At 38.5% G+C, this 21437-nt stretch overlaps 1 protein-coding gene across 2 annotated transcripts in view; it reads right to left on the minus strand.

Moving 5' to 3' along the window:
• The window catches only part of BTBD8 (BTB domain containing 8), a 121162-nt gene that overhangs the window by 38218 nt on the left and 61507 nt on the right, over positions 1-21437 (minus strand). For both annotated transcript variants that reach the window (XM_036755010.1, XM_036755011.1), the window contains 2 exons: positions 19611-19699; positions 19070-19172 (listed from right to left, as the gene is read on the minus strand). In XM_036755010.1, the coding sequence (XP_036610905.1) occupies positions 19070-19172; positions 19611-19699 (192 nt within the window). The remainder of the gene's footprint in view (positions 1-19069; positions 19173-19610; positions 19700-21437) is intronic.

Genomic DNA, 21437 nt, shown 5'->3' on the forward strand with positions numbered 1-21437 from the left:
CAAAACAAAACCAAGTATTATAACCTTAGGCTGCATTGAGAGGCCTGGGAATAAAGGTGATAGTATGCACGTTCAGGCCACTTCTGAAGTATTGTGTTCTGTGTGGATTATTTTTTGGAGAACATGTTGAGCTGCAAAGTGTCTAGAGGAGGTCCAGCAGGATGATGGAGGCTTTCAAGACTAAGGCGTATGAAGATTTGCAGACATCTTAGTCTAAGTTGTAGCCACAAGTTGATACACCATGAAAGCATTTAGAAAATCTTCCCATCAACTGGAAAGCCTTCCTCTTCTTGGACTTTGTGCAGGACCCCCTTCAGAATACTGGCAAACACATTAGGTAAACATATGTCTCCCTGTTTCATGCTTCATCTGATGTCAGAACTTCACAGTCTATTGAGAAAGTCACCTTTGTAGTGGCATCTGTCACGGATTCTTGTATCATTTTAACATATCTGGGAGATCCCTTGTTTAAGACTCTTCTTCAAGGCTACATTTTGTGCCACTGAGTTTTTCTTTCCACAAGTAAAACAGTAACAACAACAATGGCTGAGTATCTAAAATAATGCCTTAGTTTGGACTGAACATATGGTTTTATTGGCATGGGGAACTCTCAAGGGAGGTAACACTTTCTCTGTACCATGCTCTTAGAAGGCTATCTAGAGGAAATACACTAAGAGCTTAAAGCAAGCTGCTCAGGCTCACACAGCCACATATATCAGAGGTGCTCACAGGCCTGTTCTCTATCTGCCATGGCATGCATTATCAGATTTGATTCTCAATACAATCCTATGAGGGAAGGAAGGAAATAAACATTTATTAAGCACCTATTTTCTACTAGGCACCAAGCCCTTTACAAGTATCTCTCATCTGATACAGCAGCCCTCGGAAGGAAGGGGTTATGATTATCAACCTTATTTTATAGTTGGGAAACTGAGGCAGACAATGGCGAAGTGACTCGCCCAAGGTCACGCTAGCTAGGACGTGTTTGAGGCTGGATTCAAACCCAGGTGGGCCTGACCCCAAGGCTAGCGTGCTATTTACTACACCACTCACTTTACAAATGAGGAACTTGAGTGTGAGAAGTTAAGTGACTTGTCTTTTATCTGAAGTGGGATTCAAACCAGGTCTCCACTGACTCCCCTGACTCCCAATATCTACATTAGACCACGAGGCCACTGGGGAGCACCTGAGTGTACAGAGAGCTGACTCTGGAGTTAGGAGGAACAGGGTCCAAATGCAGCTTTAGACACTTTCTGGGTTGGTGACCTTGGGCAAGTCACTTAACCTCTGTAAGCATCAATTTCCTCAACTGAAAATTGGGAATAATAACAGCACCCACCCAGGGTTGTTGTGAGGCTAATACCTGTAAAGGACTTAGCACCTAGCAGGCACCTAGTAAACCCTTGCCCTCTTCTCTTCTCCCTACACTCAATGTCTATTATATAGAAATGCTAATAGTTTGTGTGGATTTATTTCATATCCTTGTCAAAGATATTGTTTAAAGTAATTTTTAGTTGACTCTCTAGAAATTTCTGAATATACCATTTTATCACTTGAAGAAAGTGATAATTTTATTTCTTCACATACGCTTATTTTTTCAAATTCATTTTTTTATTGATAATGACTGACATTTCTAGCACTTTGTCAAGTAGGAGTGATGACAGTGGACACCTTTGCTTCACTGCTGATCTATTGGAAAGGACTCTGGTTTATCAATACTTATTTTCATCCAGAAAGTGTTTGGCACCATACTGAACCCACTTTCAGGATCTTACATTTTTACATTTACATTATTAGCATTTCTATATAATACCAATTAAAAACCTAGCAGGAAGAAACAGAAATAGAAATTCCATTTAAAATAACTACAGACCCCAAGGGACAATTGAAAAGAAGAAAATACCCATATAAATGAAAATACTTATAACAAAACATTTTGTGATAGCAAACACTTGTAAACAAAGTAGATAAACGTCTAAACAAATTGTGGCAGATCAATATAACGGGATATTACTGTGCTGTCATAAATTATGAATATGACGAATACAGAAAAGTGTGTAAAAATCTACATGAACTGATAAAGAATGAATTAAGGAGAGCCAAGAAAATAAATACAATGACTATAACAATGTAAATGGAAACAACCACAAAAAGTTCAAAAGTGAATTCCTCAAAATTATGAAGAACATATAGAAATAGCTCTGAAATCAACAGCACATTCCCTCAAGCTTGGAACAAAGTACTCTTTGCTCTACGAGCAGTCATACCACAATGAAAAACTCAAGGGTCAAGTAAGTTGGCTGGGAACATGGCCAGGCAATGAAAACGCACTCAGATTCAGTCTCAGACTTTGGAATCTTTCTCTGGTGACAAAGAAGACCAAAACATACAGCCAGAAGTCAACAAAGTCAAAGAGCCTACATCAAAAGCCTCCAAGAAAAACATGAACTGGTCTCAGGCCATGGAAGAGTTTAAAAAGGATTTGGAAAAGCAGGTTAGAGAAGTAGAGGAAAAATTGGGAAGAGAAATGAGAAGGATGCAATAAAACCATGAAAAACAAGTCAATGACTTGCTACAGAAGACCCCAAAAATACTGAAAAAAATATTGAAGAAAACAACACCTTAAAAAATAGACTAACTCAAATGGCAAAAGAGCTCCAAAAAGCCAATGAGGAGAAGAATGCCTTGAAAGGCAGAATTACCCAAATGGAAAAGGAGGTCCAAAAGACCACTGAAGAAAATACTACCTTAAAATTTAAATTGGAGCAAGTAGAAGCTAGTGACTTTATGAGAAATCAAGATACTATAAAACAGAACCAAAGAAATGAAAAAGTGGAAGGCAATGTGAAATATCTCATTGGAAAAACCACTGACCTGGGAAAAGAGATCCAGGAGAGATAATTTAAAAATGATTGGACTACCTGAAAGCCATGATCAAAAAAAGAGGCTAGATATCATCTTTCAAGAAATTATCAAGGAGAACTGCCCTGATATTCTAGAGCCAGAGGGTAAAATAGAAATTGAAAGAATCCACAGATCGCCTTCTCAAATAGATCCCAAAAAGAAAACTCCTAGGAACATTGTCACCAAATTCCAGAGCTCCCAAGTCAAGGAGAAAATACTGCAAGCAGCCAGAAAGAAACAATTTGAGTATTGTGGAAAAACAATCAGGATAACACAGGATCTAGCAGTTTCCATATTAAGGCACTGAAGGGCTTGGAATATGATATTCCGGAGGTCAATGGAGCTAGGAATAAAACCCAGAATCACCTACTCAGCAAAACTGAGTATCATGCTCCAAGGCAAAAAATGGACTTTCAATAACATAAATGATTTTCAAGCTTTCTCAGTGAAAAGACCAGAGCTGAACAGAAAATCTGACTTTCAAACACAGGAATCAAGAGAAGCATGAAAAGGTAAAGAAGAAAGAGAAATCATAAGGGACTTACTAAAGTTGAACCGTTTTGTTTACATTCCTACATGGAAAGATGATGTGTGTGATTCATTAGACCTCAGTATCACAGTAGCTGAAAGGAATATGCATATAAATATATATATATGTATGCATATATATATATGTGTGTGTGTCTATGTATGTATATATGTAGGTATACATATGTGTGTGTATATATGTAAATATGTGTGTATGTATATATGTATGTGTGTGTGTGTGTGTGTGTATATATGTATATATATATAGATAGATAGATAGAGGGGCCAGGGCGAGTTGAATAAGAAGGGATGATATCTAAAAAAAAAAATTAAGGGATAAGAGAGGAATATATTGAGAGAGGGAGAAAGGGAGAGATAGAATGGGGTAAATTATCTCACATAAAAGTGGCAAGTAAAAGCGGTTCTCTAGGAAGGGAAGAGGGGGCAGGTGAGGAGGAATGAGTAAATCTTGCTCTCATCGGATTTGACCTGAGGAGGGAGTACCATACACACTCAATTGGGTATCTTACCCCACAGGAAAGGAGGAGGAAGAAGATAAAAAGGGGGGACAACAGAAGAGAGGGCAGACAGGGGGAGGAAGTAATCAAAAACAAACACTTTCGAAAAGTGACAGGGTCAAGTGAGAAAATTCAATAAAGGGGGATAGTTTAGTAAGGAGCAAAACATAGTTAATCTTTCACAACATGAGAATTGTGGAAGGTTTTACATAATGATACACATGTGGCCTATGTTGAATTGCTTGTCTTCTTAGGGAGGGTGGGCAGAGAGGGAAGAGGGGAGAGAATTTGGAACTCAAAGTTTTAAAAACAGACATTCAAACACAACAAAATAAAGCTTTTGCATGCAAATAGGAAATAAGATACACAGGCAATGGGACGTAGAAATTTATCTTACCCAACAAGAGAAGAAGGGAAAGGGGGATGGGAAAGAAGTGGGGTGACAGATGGGAGGGCTGACAGGGGAACTGGGCAACCAGAATATATGCCATCTTGGAGTAGGCGGGAGGGTAGAAATGGGGAGGAAATTTGTAATTCAAACTCCTGTGAAAATCAATGCTGAAAACTAAATATATTAAATAAACTATAAAAAAAGATTATTAAAAACTTATTTTAAAAAATTAAAGAATATATATAAACAATTGGGAGTTTATGTATCAAGATAAACGCTAGAACTACATAAATACAACCACAAAAAATCATTTGTAAAAGTAAAAAAAGATATAAATAATTATAAAAATATTAATTACTCATGAGAAAACTAAGCTTATATAATAAAAATTAGAATAAAATTACATAAACTTACTTACTCAATGCCATACTAAACGGCCAAAATACTGCTTTAAAGGATTAGAAAAGAAATAACACAATTCAACTGGAGGCACAAAAGGTCAACAATATCAAGGTAAATTAATAAAAGAAAAATGGAAAGAAAGGGAGCCTGGCACTATCCTATACTCAAACTACACTACAAAACAGTAATTATTAAAACAATTTAGTACTGGTTAAAAAAGAGACACCAATCAAATTAGGTACATAACATACAGCATCAAATGACACTTATATCCTATGGTTTGACAAACACAAAGGCCCCACCATCTGATTAAAACTGCTGGGAAAACTGCACAGCAATATGACAGAAATTAAATTTAGATCAAAACCTCATAACTTACACCAAGATAAACTGCAAATAGATACATAGTCCAGCTACAAAAGAACATCTCCTAAACAAATTGGAAAAACAAGGAAGAAATTACTTTTCACAGCTATGATTAAAGGAAAGAGTTATGCCTAAACAAAGACGGGATAGTGTCATAGAAGATAAATAGATAATTTTGATTATATAAAATTAAAAAGTTTTTGCAGAAACAAAATTGATACAGCTAAGATTAGAAGGGAAAGAGTTAACTGGGGGAATTTTTTTTCAGCAAGTTTCTTTGATAAAGGTCTTAATTACAATAAAGAACTGTTCAAATTTATAACAATAAAACCCACTCCCAAATTAGCAGATGGTTAAAGAATATGAACAGGCAATTCTCAAGGGAAGAAAATTTAGGCTAAGTTAGAGCCATATTTTAAAAAATGATTCGGGGGGGGGGGGTGGCGTGGAGCCAAGATGGTGGAAAGCAGGGACTTCCTTAAGCTCTCCCGCAGGTCCCTCCAAACACCTGTAAAAAATGGCTCTGAACAAATTCTAGAGCTGCAGAACCCACAAAATAGCAGAGGGAAAAAGGGCTCGAGCCCTAGAAAGCCTGGATGGTTGCTTGCAAACGTCGATCACACAGCGCTGGGAGCAGAGCAGAGCACAGCCCAGCATGGGCCACGCCAGGACCAACCAGACCAGGAGCCGGGCAGAACAGGCATAGAACCCTGAATCAGTGAGTTGTGGCAGTCACCAGACTTCTCAACCCACAAACATCAAAGACAACAGCGAAGGTTAGTGGAAAAACTGCTGAAATCATAGTGAAAGGAGTTTGTCAGCCCTAGCCCCAGGGGGAGCGAAAGTGGCGCAGCTCTGGGGCTGCTTCCAGCCCCAGGTCCACCCTGTTGGAGGAATTAAGTGGGGGATCAGAGCAGGACTGCAGAGCCTGTTTGGATCTGGGTCACAGTCCTGGTTGGTGGTTCTTGGGGGAGTAGGAGCGCTGGTGTGGCAGAGTCTGCTGTGCAGAAGTAGCTCTGAAAATAGCAGCACAGCCCCTAAAGCTTGGGACAAAGTATTCTTTGCTCTACAAGCAGTCATAAGATGACAAACAGCTCAGGGGTCAAGTAGTTGGCTGGGAACATGAACAGGCAGCGAAAACGCACTCAGATTCAGTCTCAGACTTTGGAATCTTTCTTTGGTGACAAAGAAGACCAAAACATACAGCCAGAAGAAGTCAACAAAGTCAAAGAGCCTACATCAAAAGCCTCCAAGAAAAACATGAACTGGTCTCAGGCCATGGAAGAGCTCAAAAAGGATTTGGAAAATCAAGTTAGAGAAGTAGAGGAAAAATTGGGAAGAGAAATGAGAGTGATGTGAGAAAACCATGAAAAACAAGTCAATGACTTGCTAAAGGAGACCCAAAAAAACACTGAAGAAAATAACACTTTAAAAATAGACTAACTCAAATGGCAAAAGAGCTCCAAAAAGCCAATGAGGCTTGAAAGGCAGAATTAGCCAAATGGAAAAGGAGGTCCAGAAGACCACTGAAGAAAATACTACCTTAAAAATTAGACTGGAACAAGTAGAAGCTAGTGACTTTATGAGAAATCAAGATAATATGAAACAGAACCAAAGGAATGAAAAAATGGAAGACAATGTGAACTATGTCATTTGAAAAACCACTGACCTGGAAAATAGATCCAGGAAGAGATAATTTAAAAATTATTGGACTACCTGAAAGTCATGATCAAAAAAAGAGCCCAGACATCATCTTTCAAGAAATTATCAAGGAAAATTGCCCTGATATTCTAGAGCAAGAGGGTAAAATAGAAATTGAAAGAATCTACCCATCACCTCTTGAAGAAGATCCTAAAAAGAAAACTCCTAGGGATATTGTCGCCAAATTCCAGAATTCCCAGATCAAGGAGAAAATACTGCAAGCAGCCAGAAAGAAACAATTTGAATATTATGGAAACACAATCAGGTTAGCACAAGATCTAGCAGCTTCCACATTAAGGGATTGAAGGGCTTGGAATATGATATTCTGGAGGTCAAAGGAGCTAGGATTAAAACCAAGAATCACCTACCCAGCAAAACTGAGTATAATGCTCCAAGGCAAAATATGGACTTTCAATAAAATAGAGGACTTTCAAGCTTTTTCACTGAAAAGGCCAGAGCTGAATAGAAAATCTGACTTTCAAACACAAGAATCAAGAGAAGCATTAAAAGGTAAAGAAGAAAGAGAAATCATAAGGGACTTACTAAAGTGGAACTGCTTTGCTTACATTCCCACATGGAAAGATGATGTAATTCATGAGACGTTTCTCAGCATTAGAGTAGCTGAAGGGAATGTGTATACACACACACACACATACACACACACACAGACAGAGGGCACAGGGTGAGCTGAATATGAAGGGATGATATGTAAAAAAATAAAACAAAATTAAGGGATGAGAGAGGAATATATTGAGGGAGAAAGGGAGAGAGAGAATGAGGCAAATTATCTCACGTAAAAGTGGCAAGAAAAAGCAGTTTTGTTGGAAGGGAAGAGGGGCAAGTGATGGGGAATGAGTGAATCTTGCTCTCATTGGATTTGACTTGAGGAGGGAATAACATACATATTCAACTAGGTATCTTACACAACATGAAAGTAGGGGGAAGGGGATAAGAAAGGGGGGACAATAGAAGGATGGGAAGATAGGGGGAAGAAGTAATCAAAAGCAAACACTTCTGAAAAGGGACAGGGTCAAGGGAGAAAACTGAATGGGGACAGGATAGGATGGAAGGAAATACAGTTAGTCTTTCACAACATGACTATTCATGGGAGCGTTTTGCATAAGATACATGTGGCCTATGTTGAATTGCTTGCCTTCTTAGGGAGAGTGGGTGGGGAGGGAAGAGGGGAGAGAATTTGGAACTCAAAGTTTTAAAAAACAATGCTCAAAAAAAAAAAACTTTGTGCACGCAACTAGGAAATAAGATATGCAGGCAATGCGGCATAGAAATCTATCTTGCCCTAGAAGAAAGTAAGGGGAAAAGGGATGGGGTGAGGGGGAGTGGGGTGACGGAAGGGAAGGCTGACTGGGGAACAGGGCAATCAGAATATATGCCATCTTGGAGTGGGGGGGAGGGTAGAAATGGGGAGAAAATTTGTAACTCAAAATCTTGTGAAAATCAGTGCTGAAAACTAAAAAATACTAAATAATAAAGTATGGAATTCAAAAAAATGATTCAAATCACTAATAATTAAAGAAATGCCAATTAAAGCAACTCTGAGGCTTTATCTCATACCCATCAGATTGGCAAAGCTAACTAAAAAAGACAGTGACAAATGTTGGAGGGGTTATGGGAAAATAGCCACATTGGTGGAGTTGACTAGACAGGTCTAGTCATGAATAACCATTTTAAATTATGGCCCCCCCAAAATCACTAAATGTTCTCTGGACCAGTGATATCACTACTAGACCTATCCAGAAAAAAAATTTTTTTAAAAAGAGGAAACAGTCCTATTTGCGCCAAAAAATTTATAGCAAGTCTTTAGCAATGGGAAAGAACTGGAAACTAAGGGTGGCCCATCAATTGGCAAAAAGCTGAATAAGTTCTAGTATATGAATGGAATACTATTGTGCTGTAGGAAATGAAGAAGGATAGTTTCAGAGAGCTACGTGGGAAGATCTGCATGAACCGACAAGTGAAGTGAGCAGAACCATGAAAATTATTTATATCATAGCCTCAAGATTGTGAAAATGAACAATTCTAAAAGATTTAACTCTGATAACAAAAGGATCAACCATGACTTCGAAGGACAGAGACGATGTACCGACGTGCAGAATGAGAAACGCAGTTTGGATGGAGCTGTGCAAGGATTTGTTTTGCATGACTATGCATCAATGACATGAGGATTCCATTTTCTTCCTTCCCTCCCCATTTATTTCTTTCAGTGGTAGGGAGAAGGGAAAGGAAGAAAAAAAATAAATGTTTGATAAGTGAAAAAATTATTGAAATAAGAACTGTACTTATGAAGGTGAAGTGGTTTTAAAAATGTATGTTTTTTAAAATTGTTCCTTTTATATTTATAAATGTAGGGTACAGGTCCATAGAAACATGTTTCTTGCTTCTCACCTAAGCAAATGAACCTTCTCCAAACCTTAGAGGGAGGCAGGAATGGCATGCTCATTGACTTCTTCGATATGCCAATCGATCTGTCGTCTCTAAGGGTTACAACACAGTAGGTCATGTCCCATCCACATCTTCTCATCTTGTGTGACTCTGATCTGTGTCCACTCATCAGTCCTCCAGAGGAGATTCACCCAGTACGCCAGTGGTCTTCCTCTAGGTCCTCTGGCATCAATGAGGTATTGTCCACCTGTTAGTCCTCAGTCTTGCTACATGACTGCTCAACCCCCTTTTTCAGTCATACAACTTTTAAACCTTATCTTTTATTTTACTTCTCGTGCTCATTTTGTTGTTAGTATAAGAACACAGCTGACTTGTACTCATGACTCACTCCCCATTGTTCTTTTGGCAAGTCACAATTTCAATTTCACGGAAGTTGTAGTCATAGTTTACAACCATATAGTATGCTTTTTATTTTTTTTAAATTTTTTAAAGTTTATTTATTTAACATATTTAGTTTTCAGCACTGATTTTCACAAGAGTTTGAATTACAAATTTTCTCCCCATTTCTACCCTCCCCCCCACTCCAAGATGACACATATTCTGGTTGCCCTGTTCCCCATTCAGCCCTCCCTTCTGTCACCCCACTCCCCTCCCATCCCCTTTTCCCTTCCTTTCTTGTAGGGCAAGATAAATTTCTATGCCCCATTGCCTGTGTATCTTATTTTCTAGTTGCATGCAAAAACTTTTTTTTTTTGTTTTTGAACATCTGTTTTTAAAACTTTGAGCTCCAAATTCTCTCCCCTCTTCCCTTCCCACCCACCCTCCCTAAGAAGTCAAGCAATTCAACATAGGCCACATGTGTATCATTATGTATAACACTTCCACAATACTCATGTTGTGAAAAACTAACTATATTTTGCTCCTTCCCAACCCATCCCCCTTTATTGAATTTTCTCCCTTGACCTTATCCCCTTTCCAAAGTGTTTGTTTTTGATCACCTCCACCCCCATCTACCCTCCCCTCCATCATCCCCCCCCTTTTATTTTTTTTTATCTTCCTCCCTCTTCTTTCCTGTGGGGTAAGATACCCAATTGAGTATGTATGGTATTCCCTCCTCAGGTCAAATCTGATGAGAGCAAAATTCACTCATTCCCCCCTCACCTGCCCTCTCCCCTCCTCCCACAGAACTGCTTCCTCTTGCCACCTTTATACGAGATAATCCACCCCATTCTATCTCTCCCTATCTCCCTCTCAATATATTCCTCTCTCATCCCTTAATTTGATTTTATTTCTTTTAGATATCTTCCCTTCATCTTCAACTCACCCTGTGTCCGCTCTCTCTCTTTATATGTGTGTGTATATATATATATATATACACATACATATATGCGTACATACACATTCACTTATATGTATATACATAAACATATATATGTATATATATATATATGTGTATATATATATATGCATATTCCTTTCAGCTACTATGATATTGAGGTCTCATGAATCATACACATCATCTTCTTATGCAGGAATGTAAACAAAATGGTTCAACTTTAGTAAGTCCCTTATGATTTCTCTTTCTTCTTTACCTTTTAATGCTTCTCTTGATTCTTGTGTTTGAAAGTCAAATTTTCTATTCAGCTCTGGTCTTCTCACTGAGAAAGCTTGAAAGTCCTCTATTTTATTGAAAGTCAATATTTTGCCTTGGAGCATGATACTCAGTTTTGCTGGGTAGGGGATTCTAGGTTTTAATCCTAGCTCCACTGACCTCCAGAATATCATATTCCAAGCCCTTTGATCTCTTAATGTAGAAGCTGCCAGATCTTGGATTATTCTGATTGTGTCTCCACAATACTCAAATTGTTTCTTTCTGGCTGCTTGCAGTATTTTCTCCTTGATCTGTGCTCTGGAATTTGGAGACAATATTCCTAGGAGATTTCTTTTTGGGATCTTTTTCAGGAGGCAATCGGTGGATTCTTTCAATTTCCATTTTGCCCTGTGGGTCTAGAATATCAGGGCAGTTCTCCTTGATAATTTCTTGAAAGATGGTATCTAGGCTCTTTTTTTGATCATGGCTTTCAGGTAGTCCAATCATTTTTAAATTCTCTCTCCTGGATCTATTTTCCAGGTCAGTGGTTTTTCCAAAGAGATATTTCACACTGTCCTCCATTTTTTCATTCCTTTGGATCTCTTTTATAATATCTTGATTTCTCATAAAGTCACTAGCTTCCACTTGCTTCAATCTAAATTTTAAGGTAGTATTTTCTTCAGTGGTCTTTTGGACCTCCTTTTCCATTTGGCTAATTCTGCCTTTCAAGGCATTCTTCTCCTCACTGGCTTTTTGAAGTTCTTTTGCCATTTGAGTTAGTCTATTTTTTAAGGTGTTGTTTTCTTCAGTGTATTTTTCAGTATTTTTTTGGTTCTCCTTTAGCAAGTCATTGACTTGTTTTTCATGGTTTTCTCACATCCTTCTCATTTCTCTTCCCAATTTTTCCTCTACTTCTCTAACTTGCTTTTCTAAATCCTTTTTGAGTTCTTCCATGGCCTGGGACCAGTTCATGTTTTTCTTGGAGGCTTTCGGTGTAGGCTCTTGCACTTTGTTGACTTCTTTAGGCTATATGTTTTGGTTTTCTTTGTCACCAAAGAAAGAATACAAAGTCTGAGACTGAATCTGGGTGTGTTTTCACTGCCTGGCCATATTCCCAACCAACTAACTTGACCCTTGAGTTTTTCAGCGGGGTATGACTGCTTGTAGACTAAAGAGTTCTATGTTCCATGTTTAGAGGGGATGCACCAGCTCTACCACACCAGCATTCCTCCTTCCCCAAGAATCCCCAACCTGGACTGGGCTTAGATCTTCAGCAGGCTGTGCACTCCTGCTCTGATCCTGCCACTTAATTCCTCCCACCAGGTGGGCCTGGGGCTGGAAGCAACAGCAGCTGTAGCTGCCTCACCTCCGCTGCCCCGGGGGCGGCAGCCGAGCCTTGAACTCCTTCCACTCCCACAGCTTTTCCCACTAACCTTCTCCGCTGTCCTTGTTGTTTGTGGGTTGAGAAGTCTGGTAACTGCCACAGCTCACTGATTCAGGGCTTTATGCCTGTTCTGCCTGGCTCCTGGTCTGGTTGGTCCAAGCAGCTCATGCTGGGCTCTGCTCTGCTCCCAGCTCCCAGGTCCGTGTGGGATAGACCTCACCCAGAGACCATCCAGGCTGTCCCGGGCTGGAGCCCTGCTTCCCTCTGCTGTTTTGTGGGTTCTGCAGTTCTAGAATTGGTTCAGAGCCATTTTTTTATAGGTTGTTGGAGGGACTCGGCAGGGAGCTCACTGCTTTCCAGCCACCATCTTTGCTCCGCCCCCGAAAGTCCAAATAGTATGCTTTTTAAAAATGAGACAATAAAAAATGGTATCTTCTTCCAAGAAGAATCTTGGAGTCATTAAAAGCACTGCACAATTTCCCAGATACAATCACAGCCATTCTCTTTCTCTGTTTCGATTTTGGGTCCATGGTATATGAACTGATAAACCAGCTGTATGGTTTGTCCATCCAACTGTTTAACATCATCTGGATGACAGGATAGCATTTTTAGGATCATAGATTCAGAACTGAAAGAGACCTTAGAGATCAACCATTTTTTTGTTTGTTTTTTCTGCATGGATAGTTGAGCTGAAATCATCTTAGATGTCATTTAGAGGCTCTGCAATTTTTTATGGTTTAATGTAATTAGTAAAATAAAATCAACAAACAGCAGCATCTGGAAGACCTCACCATTTATAGGTAACTCCTCTTCCATTTTTATAGTAGATTGGATATCTTTCATAATAGCAACTGTCATGTAAGCAAATGCCCTGTTTTGCCTTGATAGTTATTAGTAGAGGATCAACCAAAAAAAGATCTGTCTCTCTTGTTGTGTATCTGTATGGAAGTATCTTGCAGGAAGATAGCATTTAAGGCAACATTTTGCTCTATAAATAAAATGTTTTTCTACAGATGAACAACAATAAATATGGGCACCTTGGATTTTTGTAAAGATGCAGTCTAATGTAAGATATTGCTTGCGAGCTTTTCTGCCTCTTTTCCCTTCACAATTGCAACAAAGATAGCTTCATACATGTGTAAATTATTTTCGTAAAGATTTTTGTAGAAATGAGAAAACAGCCCTAAGGATTAGTAATTGTTGATATCTTCTCAAGTGCTCTTTTTTGGTAGTATGTTGTTTGTGGATTAAAAACATCATTAAATGTTCTTCTCTTTCACACAGCTTGCGAAGTTATCCCTCAACACCCTTAAAAATGTGTCCAATCTAATATTCATTTTAAAGCACCTACTATCTGCAAGTAATTATTTTAGGCACTAAGAACACAAAGATAAGACAAAATACAGTCCCTTTCCTCAAAGGGCTTAGATACATCTGGGAAAATATATCATGTAAAAAGTATATTCGCTGTTTACTTCACTCTGCATCAGTTCATGTAAATCTTCCCAAGTTTCTCTGAAACCATCACTTTCATTAACACAATGGAAAAAGATTTAAAGACTATAACTTTTCTACCCTGATCTTTTCATCAAGAATGCTGAAAGTCCTCTATTTCATTAAAGATCCATTTTTTTCTCCTGAAGGATCATATTAAGTTTTGCTGGGTAAGCTTATCTTAGTTTTAAGTCTATAGCCTTCACCTTCTAGAACAGGCGTGGGGAAACTGTAGCCTTCTAGGTCCTTGGGTGCAGCCTTTTGACTGAGTCCAAGTTTTACAGAACAAATCCTTTTATTAAGGAGATCTGTTCTGTGAAGTTTGGATTCAGTCAAAGGGACTTAGAGGGCCAGATGAGGTCTTGAGACTGCAGGTTCCCCCATCCCTGTTCTAGACTATCATATTCCAGGCTCTACATTTCTTCATAGTGATGGCTGCTAGCTCATGTACGATTCTGATGGTGGCTCCTCAGTACTTGCACTTCTTCTTTCTAGATGCTTTGATAAATCTAGATCAAGATCAAGATATAGATATGCACACACATGTGTGTGCATGTGTGTGTGTCTAACCTGGAAGCTCTGAATTTCGGCTATCATGTTCTTAAAGAGTCTTAATTTAGAAGTTTTTTTTAAGAGGTAATCAGAGAATCCTCCCCCACTCCCACCCCTGCCAACACACACAGTTTGGTTTTTTTTTGTCCTCTACTCCGAAGAAATCTCGGCAGTTTTTTTAATAAATTTCTTGAAATGACATGTAAATTCTTTTTGTTTTGTTTTTTCTTTGGTTATGGAGTGCAGGTCATTCAATGATTCTTAAATTTTTTTCTCAATTTTTTTCCTAGATGTGATATATTACATTTTCTTCTATTTTTTTCAGCCTTTTGACTGTTTTGATATTTCCTGTTGCATCACAGAGTCACTATCTTCAATTTGGTCCATCCTAATTTTTAGGAAGTTTGTTGATGCTTAGGCAAGGTTTTGTACCTCTTGCTCCAAGCTATAAATTCCTTTTCCAATTCTTTTTTCCATAGCTCTCATTTCTTTTCCAGTTTTTAAAAACTAGCATTCTTATTTCATTTATAAAAACTCTTAAAACTCTTTCTAATACAAGTGCTTCATCCCTTCCAGAAATTCTGGTTAATCAGTACCTAAGTTGTGTTTTCCTTCGAGGCTTTCCTTGTAGAAGCTGTATAACCATTCTCTTCTTCTGGGTTTGTGTCTTGATTGTCCCTATCATCATAACTGCTTTTTACAGTGGATTTTTTTTTTGTTTCCTCTGTCTTCTAGCCTACTTTCTGACTCGAACTTGGAGAACAGCTCTGAGAACTTCTGTAGGGAAAGCCTGGGATAGTCTTATTGATGCTTTCTTGGTATACTGAGTGTTGTGTTATTCCAGGACCTCAGGAATAAGTCAAGCTGGGGGCCTGCAAGCTTTCACTCTTCTCAAAGTGGTCTAACCTAGAGCAAAGTCTTACTGCTGTTCCATTGTTCTGAGCTTAGCAAGATCCTGACCTAAGTTTGGGCCTGAGCAAAAGAAATTGTTGCTGGACTTATTCACTATCAGTCAGCTAGGAAGATCAACTGGTTCAGATGGATAGAACTACATAATCCCCTTCTGTCTGGGATTCTTGGCTTGGTTTATCACTCCGCAAGCTTCAAATTGGGCTAAACCTTGAAATGAGATTTCTTTCTGCTCCTGAATTCTGAGCCACACAACTGCTGATTGACTCTGAACTTGTTCCTCTTTCAGTACAATGCTCAGGGCTTATTATCATTCCTTACCCTGAAACACCACCCCTGTGCACAGGTCCCTCCTCTACCTGCCCTGGTTTTGAGACCAAGAAATGAATAATGGATGACAAAACTGCCAAGTGGCACCTGTTCCCATCATGGCACCCTGGCATAAACGTGGGACCTTCTCTTGTTCAAGGGCATAGCCTGCTCCTGGGTACCAGAGCGTTCCTTGTGGCCATTCCTGGACAGATCCCATCCCTAGTATTGGCAGACCTATCTCACCTCTCTATACGGACCTGGGCTGGAAAAATAAATCACTGTGACTTTTTCCTATGTTTCCCCATCAGGATTCAATCTGTATAGTAGAGGTTTGTTTTTGTTTTGTGTTTTGGGGGAAGGGGCTCACTGCACAGCTTCCTGCTACTCCATCTTGCTCTTACTTCCCCTTGAAGCCTTTCAAAAAAGGACCGAGTATGCCAGAACTTGGGCCATGGCAGAATATCTTTGAAGAACCCAGGTTAACTTCCATTTGTTTTGTGAGGGGTATTTCATGTAAAACAATATTTAAAAAAATTTAAACAAATTTAAATTCTTTGAAAAGTAAAATCACAGAATCACAGAATTTCAGTGACTATATGGTCCAACATAGGTCCAGAACCCTATACCACATACAATAAGCTCAATAACTGGTTGCTCAGCCTTTGTTTGAAGACCTCCTGGGAAAGTCCATTGCACTTCTGAGTAACTTTAAAGTTTTTCATACATCACACCTAGAGCTTTGTAGCTCTTATCCATGGCCACTAAGCCTGCTCTCTGGGGGCAAGCAGAACAAATCTGTTCTCATTTTGAAACAAGAACTCTTGAAATAGTCAAGTGTTACTATGTTTCCCTCCCCATCCCTCCCCTCTTAAGTCTTCGCTTTTCCATGTTAAATACCTCCAGTTTCTTCAACTTAATATGGGAGGATCTCAAGGTTCTTTAACATCTTGTCTGCCCTCCCCTGGATGTCTTCCAGCTTACAAATATCCTTCCTAAGTTGTGGTGCCCACACTGAACAAAACAATTCCCTGGACAGTAGACCTCAATGCAAATCTAACTAGCCATGCCTCACCTGTGCTATACCTTTGGGTGCTTTTCTTTTACTTCAAGTGTAAGATGGATCCTTATTAAGTTTGATCTTATTCATTTCAGTCCAATATTCTAGAGATCTTTTCTGAATACTGACTCCATCATCCACTGTGTTTGTTAGGTATCTCTCTCAACTTTACATCCTCTACAAATTTTATAAATGTCATTTAGTCATTTATCCAAGTCATTCACAAAAATGTAAAACAACTTCATGCTAAGGATAGATCTCTGGGACATTTGAGGCCATTTTCTATTGAGGGCAATATGATATAAGGCTCACAAAGTTTACAAGTTAGCTAGAAGTTCTATTTGACATGAAGTCATCAAATAAGGTAAGTACAATACAGGAGAAGTTCAGATGAGAGAGGTCAGGATAAGGATAAGCAAAAGAGAGACACTTAAGAGATTCAGCATTTATTAAGTTGCTACTCTGGGCTAGATACTGGAAATATAGAGATGAAAACAAATCAGCCCCTGCCTTCAAAGACCTTCAGTCCTCCTGGGACAATACAACATGTTAATGGATAAGTAAATACAAGATAAATTCAGAAGGATGAGAGGGGATCTGGTAAGGATGTGCAAACAAGATGGCATCTGTGCTGAGCCTTGATGTTCACAGCCTGTGCAGAGGCATGCAAAAAGAAATGAAAAGTCAGGTTAAGGGAACAACAAGGCAGCCAGTTTTGTTTTGTTTTTTTCCTGAAACAGAATGCAGGAAGGGAAGAAATACAAAATGTCACTGGCTGGAAGGATAGACTGGTACCAAACTGCTAAAGGTTTTCAACGCCAAGCTGAGAAGTTTATATTTTATCCTAGAATATTTTTGAGAAGGGAAGTGATAGAATAGCTCTGAGGGTTAAAACTTCTGCTATGGTGGAGGTGACAAACTTCTAGTAGTTCAAGTTGGCACCTTCTCTGCAGGTTACAGATTTAGACCGCTGCCAAGCACCCTGAGGGGTTCAGTGCCTTGCCCAGGATCACACAGTCAGGGTTTTTCAGAGATAGGACCTGAAGCCACATCTTACAGGACTGTAGCCAGCTCTCTAGCCACTATGATAGGCTGCCTCTAAATAAGAAGTGGTATAACAACAATATTTACAATGATAATAACTAACAATTATATAGCACCTTAAGGCTTGCAAAGCATTTTACTTATCTCAGACCCATGAAGATAATATTGGCAGTTATGTGGAGGATGAATTGGGGAAGGGAAAGACTGGAAGGAGGAAAACCAATCAGGAGGCTAATGAGGCAGTGTGGACATAATAAGGGACTAGCTGGGGACTGGAGAAAACAGAAGGTAAAAGGAAGAAGACTCAAAAGACAACGTGCAGACAGAATTGACACAACAAGGGAGCCTGTAACTGACTGGATATGAAGGGGTGAGGAAGAGGGAAGAGCCTAAAGTGACTCTGGGAGGCTGCACAGCTGGGCGGCTGACTTGGTGACCTGAATGAGGAAGTTGGGAGGAGGAAGAAATGGAAGGGTGGGAAGGGTGGGGGGGGGGGCAAAAAATGAGCTCTGTTTTAGACATGATGAGTTTGAGATGACAAGGGGACATCCAGGTAGAGCTGTTCAGAAAGCAGTTAACTTTATAGGTAAGAGATCAGTGATGGATAAACATCTGAAAGTCATTCCATAGTGATGGCAACTAAATCCATAGGAACTAATTAGACCATGGTAGAGTACATAGAGAAGGGGAAAGGAGAGACGGGAGAAGGCAGGTCCAGGATGGAGCCTCAGGGGATAACCACGCTAATGTGCAAGAAAACAGTAAAATTCTTTTTTTTTCCCCTCAATTATGTTCAATGAAAAAATCAAGACCAGAGTATCTACAAATTCATGGTACATTAACTGCAATTCTACACCTTTCTTTCTCAAAAGCAACCTTCTAGTAGATCAGTAAAGTTAATATTCCAAAAAGAAATTTCTTTAGTAATGGTCAGCAATTATAAAATAATTATAAATATCTATTTGTGGTTATCCCATCGGGGACATCTGTGGTACTGTATCACATACGTACTTAATGTTCTAAACTTTTTTTTTGTAAAAAGCTTTATTTTTAGAAAGGTAACTCATAGGATATTTCTTTTTTGAGTCAATATTTCCATAAAAATCAGAATTCTCTCCAGTTCTTCATATAATACAACTCATATAAATTTAGTGACTAAAAAGGACCACTTGATATATTTTTTGACTACTCTCTAAAGCTATGGGCCACATGTCGTACAGGCCTGTTTTACATCCTCTACATTTTTCACCAAAAATTTTGGCCACCCAAAATCCTTTCATGGGTTGCAAGCAGCCTACAGGCTGAATGTTGTGCAGGCCGGCTCCAAAGTATCAACAATATATTAATAGTACAAAAACATAGACATTATTTTAGCAGGTAATATTAATGGCAAATTCTTTTGTTAAAAAACTGCCTTAATTAACATATTTAAAAGATTAAATAACTTAGTGCTACCTCTAAAAAACTGAATTATCTCAATAATAAATAAAAAAATCATTCAGGGTATACTTACTAAAGACTGAATCAGCATAGTAAGGCAATTTTTCTGGATCTCAGGAGGTATATTTGCGAAGCTCCTCTCTGACCAACACCTTGCAAAATGCTTTACAATCCACCTATTAAAAATTCAAATTAAGAATAATTAAAATAATCTCCTACTACCTTTTAATGACATAAAGTACACATGATTACATTATAACTAGATGAAATTATGGCTAGAACTTATGGTAACATTGTTAATTCATTTCATGGTAGGATTAACTGAGCTGTCTTTTGTAGAAAAGCAGTTTTCAGCCTGACGTTGAGTTGAGCCAATGGAAACAGAACTGAACACAGTCAACTACATTTAATAACTATGAATACAGTTAATCCTGTCTACCTTCAAAGTGAGAAATGAACTGAGAAATTAGCTCAATTATCCTAACTTGTTGGCCACTGCAGTTCTAAAGCTATGCCTAGAAAAAATAACAGATCTGAAAGTGCTATCAAAATAGGGAAGTTATAAAAATAGGACTGCCAAATTGATAGCATAAACAGTACTTCAGATCACTTACTTCATACAATCATCATAAAGACTTTTCACTCCCACCGAATGAGCAATAATCAGACATTCTAGTATAGCCTCCAATCTCCCCGGGACAGGCTACAACAACAAAAAAACAAAGCATTGTTCTTTAGCAACTGAAAGAGGAATATGCCTTCATTACATTAAAAATCAGTGAGCTAAAAAACACATTTTTACAGAATGCTTAGGCACCATTTACACATCTATAAATTTATGTGAACGAGTGCCCCCAGTCTATTCTTCTCCTAAAATCAAGACAAGTTAGACAGAGCCTTGGTTTTGCACAGAAGAGCATCTGACTCATTTAGATTCCAGAATGTCCAACATTTTGATTAGAGTTTCTTTGCCTTGACTTGTTGTCATCATTTTCTCTATATACGTTTAGCCCTGTCACCTCTAAAGTCATGATGAGTGAAAAGGCCACCAGACTAGGAAGCAGAGGATCTGGTCTGCCATTCCTCACTTGTAAATGTGGACAAGGTACAACCTTTCTGGGTCTCAATTTATTTGTTTTTAAAATGTAGGCATCAGAAGAGTTGATTTCTAAGGTACTTTACACCTCTAAACTGATGTTTATGATGATCATGCAACAAAACAATATTGTTTAATCTGTTCCTCACGACAATTTCTTTGTCTGAGAATTCCCTATACCAATTAAATCACAGGCCCAGTCCCTATTCCTAGCCCCTTTTAAAGTATTAGATGTATTTATTAAATAAAATATATGTATATGCACACATATATATGTGCACCATGAAGTTTCTGCACTGACTTTTTTAAAATAAAAAGAGATAAAGAATCAAAATAGATTAGTGAAATAACATATCAACCAGAAGCAGAGAAATTTAAGCAAGATTAAAAGATAAATAAAATTATGGACTCTAAAGGTCAGCTTTGCAATAATATTCTGAAATATCCTCAATACTTAGAACAAAATGTTTAAGTCAGGTCACTCCTAATGAAATACTTCCAAAATACACTTCTTGGTGCTACCTTTGTCCAAATGAGTTACACAGAACTCACTTTGCTTTATGCTTATTATAGATTTGGGATCAATCTGAAATACTGCTGCTTGCAAAAAAAGAGAAAACCCACCTTCAGATATGTCTCTGAGCACAGCCACCAATGTAAGAGCTCTTCTAACACGGCCATCAATTTCTGACTCATTTTTGAAAGTGCCGTAAGTTTTGTTTTATAGTATTCCCTCTGCTAAGAATGCAACATGATTTTCAAGGACTGGCTCTGTGTTTCCTCAGTATAGGACACTCCCAATAAGAAAGTGGTGCCCACTCTGCATGTAGGGTCGAGACAGTTGCCTGGGACCCTGAGAGGCTGAGGAATTAACTCACTATCACATGGCTGGTGTGTCAAAACACAACTAGAACCTAGTGTCTCCTGATCGTGAGCCTGGCTCTTTATCTATACCATACTGCCTCTCTTCAAACAAAATAAAATTGAAATAAAGTTAATCTGTTTTAAGTAGAAGACAAGCTTGGAGGTAACTCAAGACACCCTAGGTTCCCTGCCCTGGTTAGTTTAATATGCACACACAGATGGAAAGCATTATACAGGCAGTAATCATTGAACAAATATTCAACTTACAAAGGACCCATATCTACATATGACCATCCTGACACCATCATGAGCGTTCTTCTTCCCATGCTCTTCTCTATTTCCACAATGATTATTAAATGCATGATTATTATAATAGTATAACATAGTCTACTTTTGGGGGGGCCTATCTCTTTCTTGTTTTGAAGAAAATAGACTTAAAAGTAGAAAGAAAAAATTGTTTATTTTTAGAAAGCTAATCTTC

Source organism: Trichosurus vulpecula, chromosome 4 (genome assembly GCF_011100635.1).
Source record: "Trichosurus vulpecula isolate mTriVul1 chromosome 4, mTriVul1.pri, whole genome shotgun sequence".
Classification (NCBI taxonomy): domain Eukaryota; kingdom Metazoa; phylum Chordata; class Mammalia; order Diprotodontia; family Phalangeridae; genus Trichosurus; species Trichosurus vulpecula.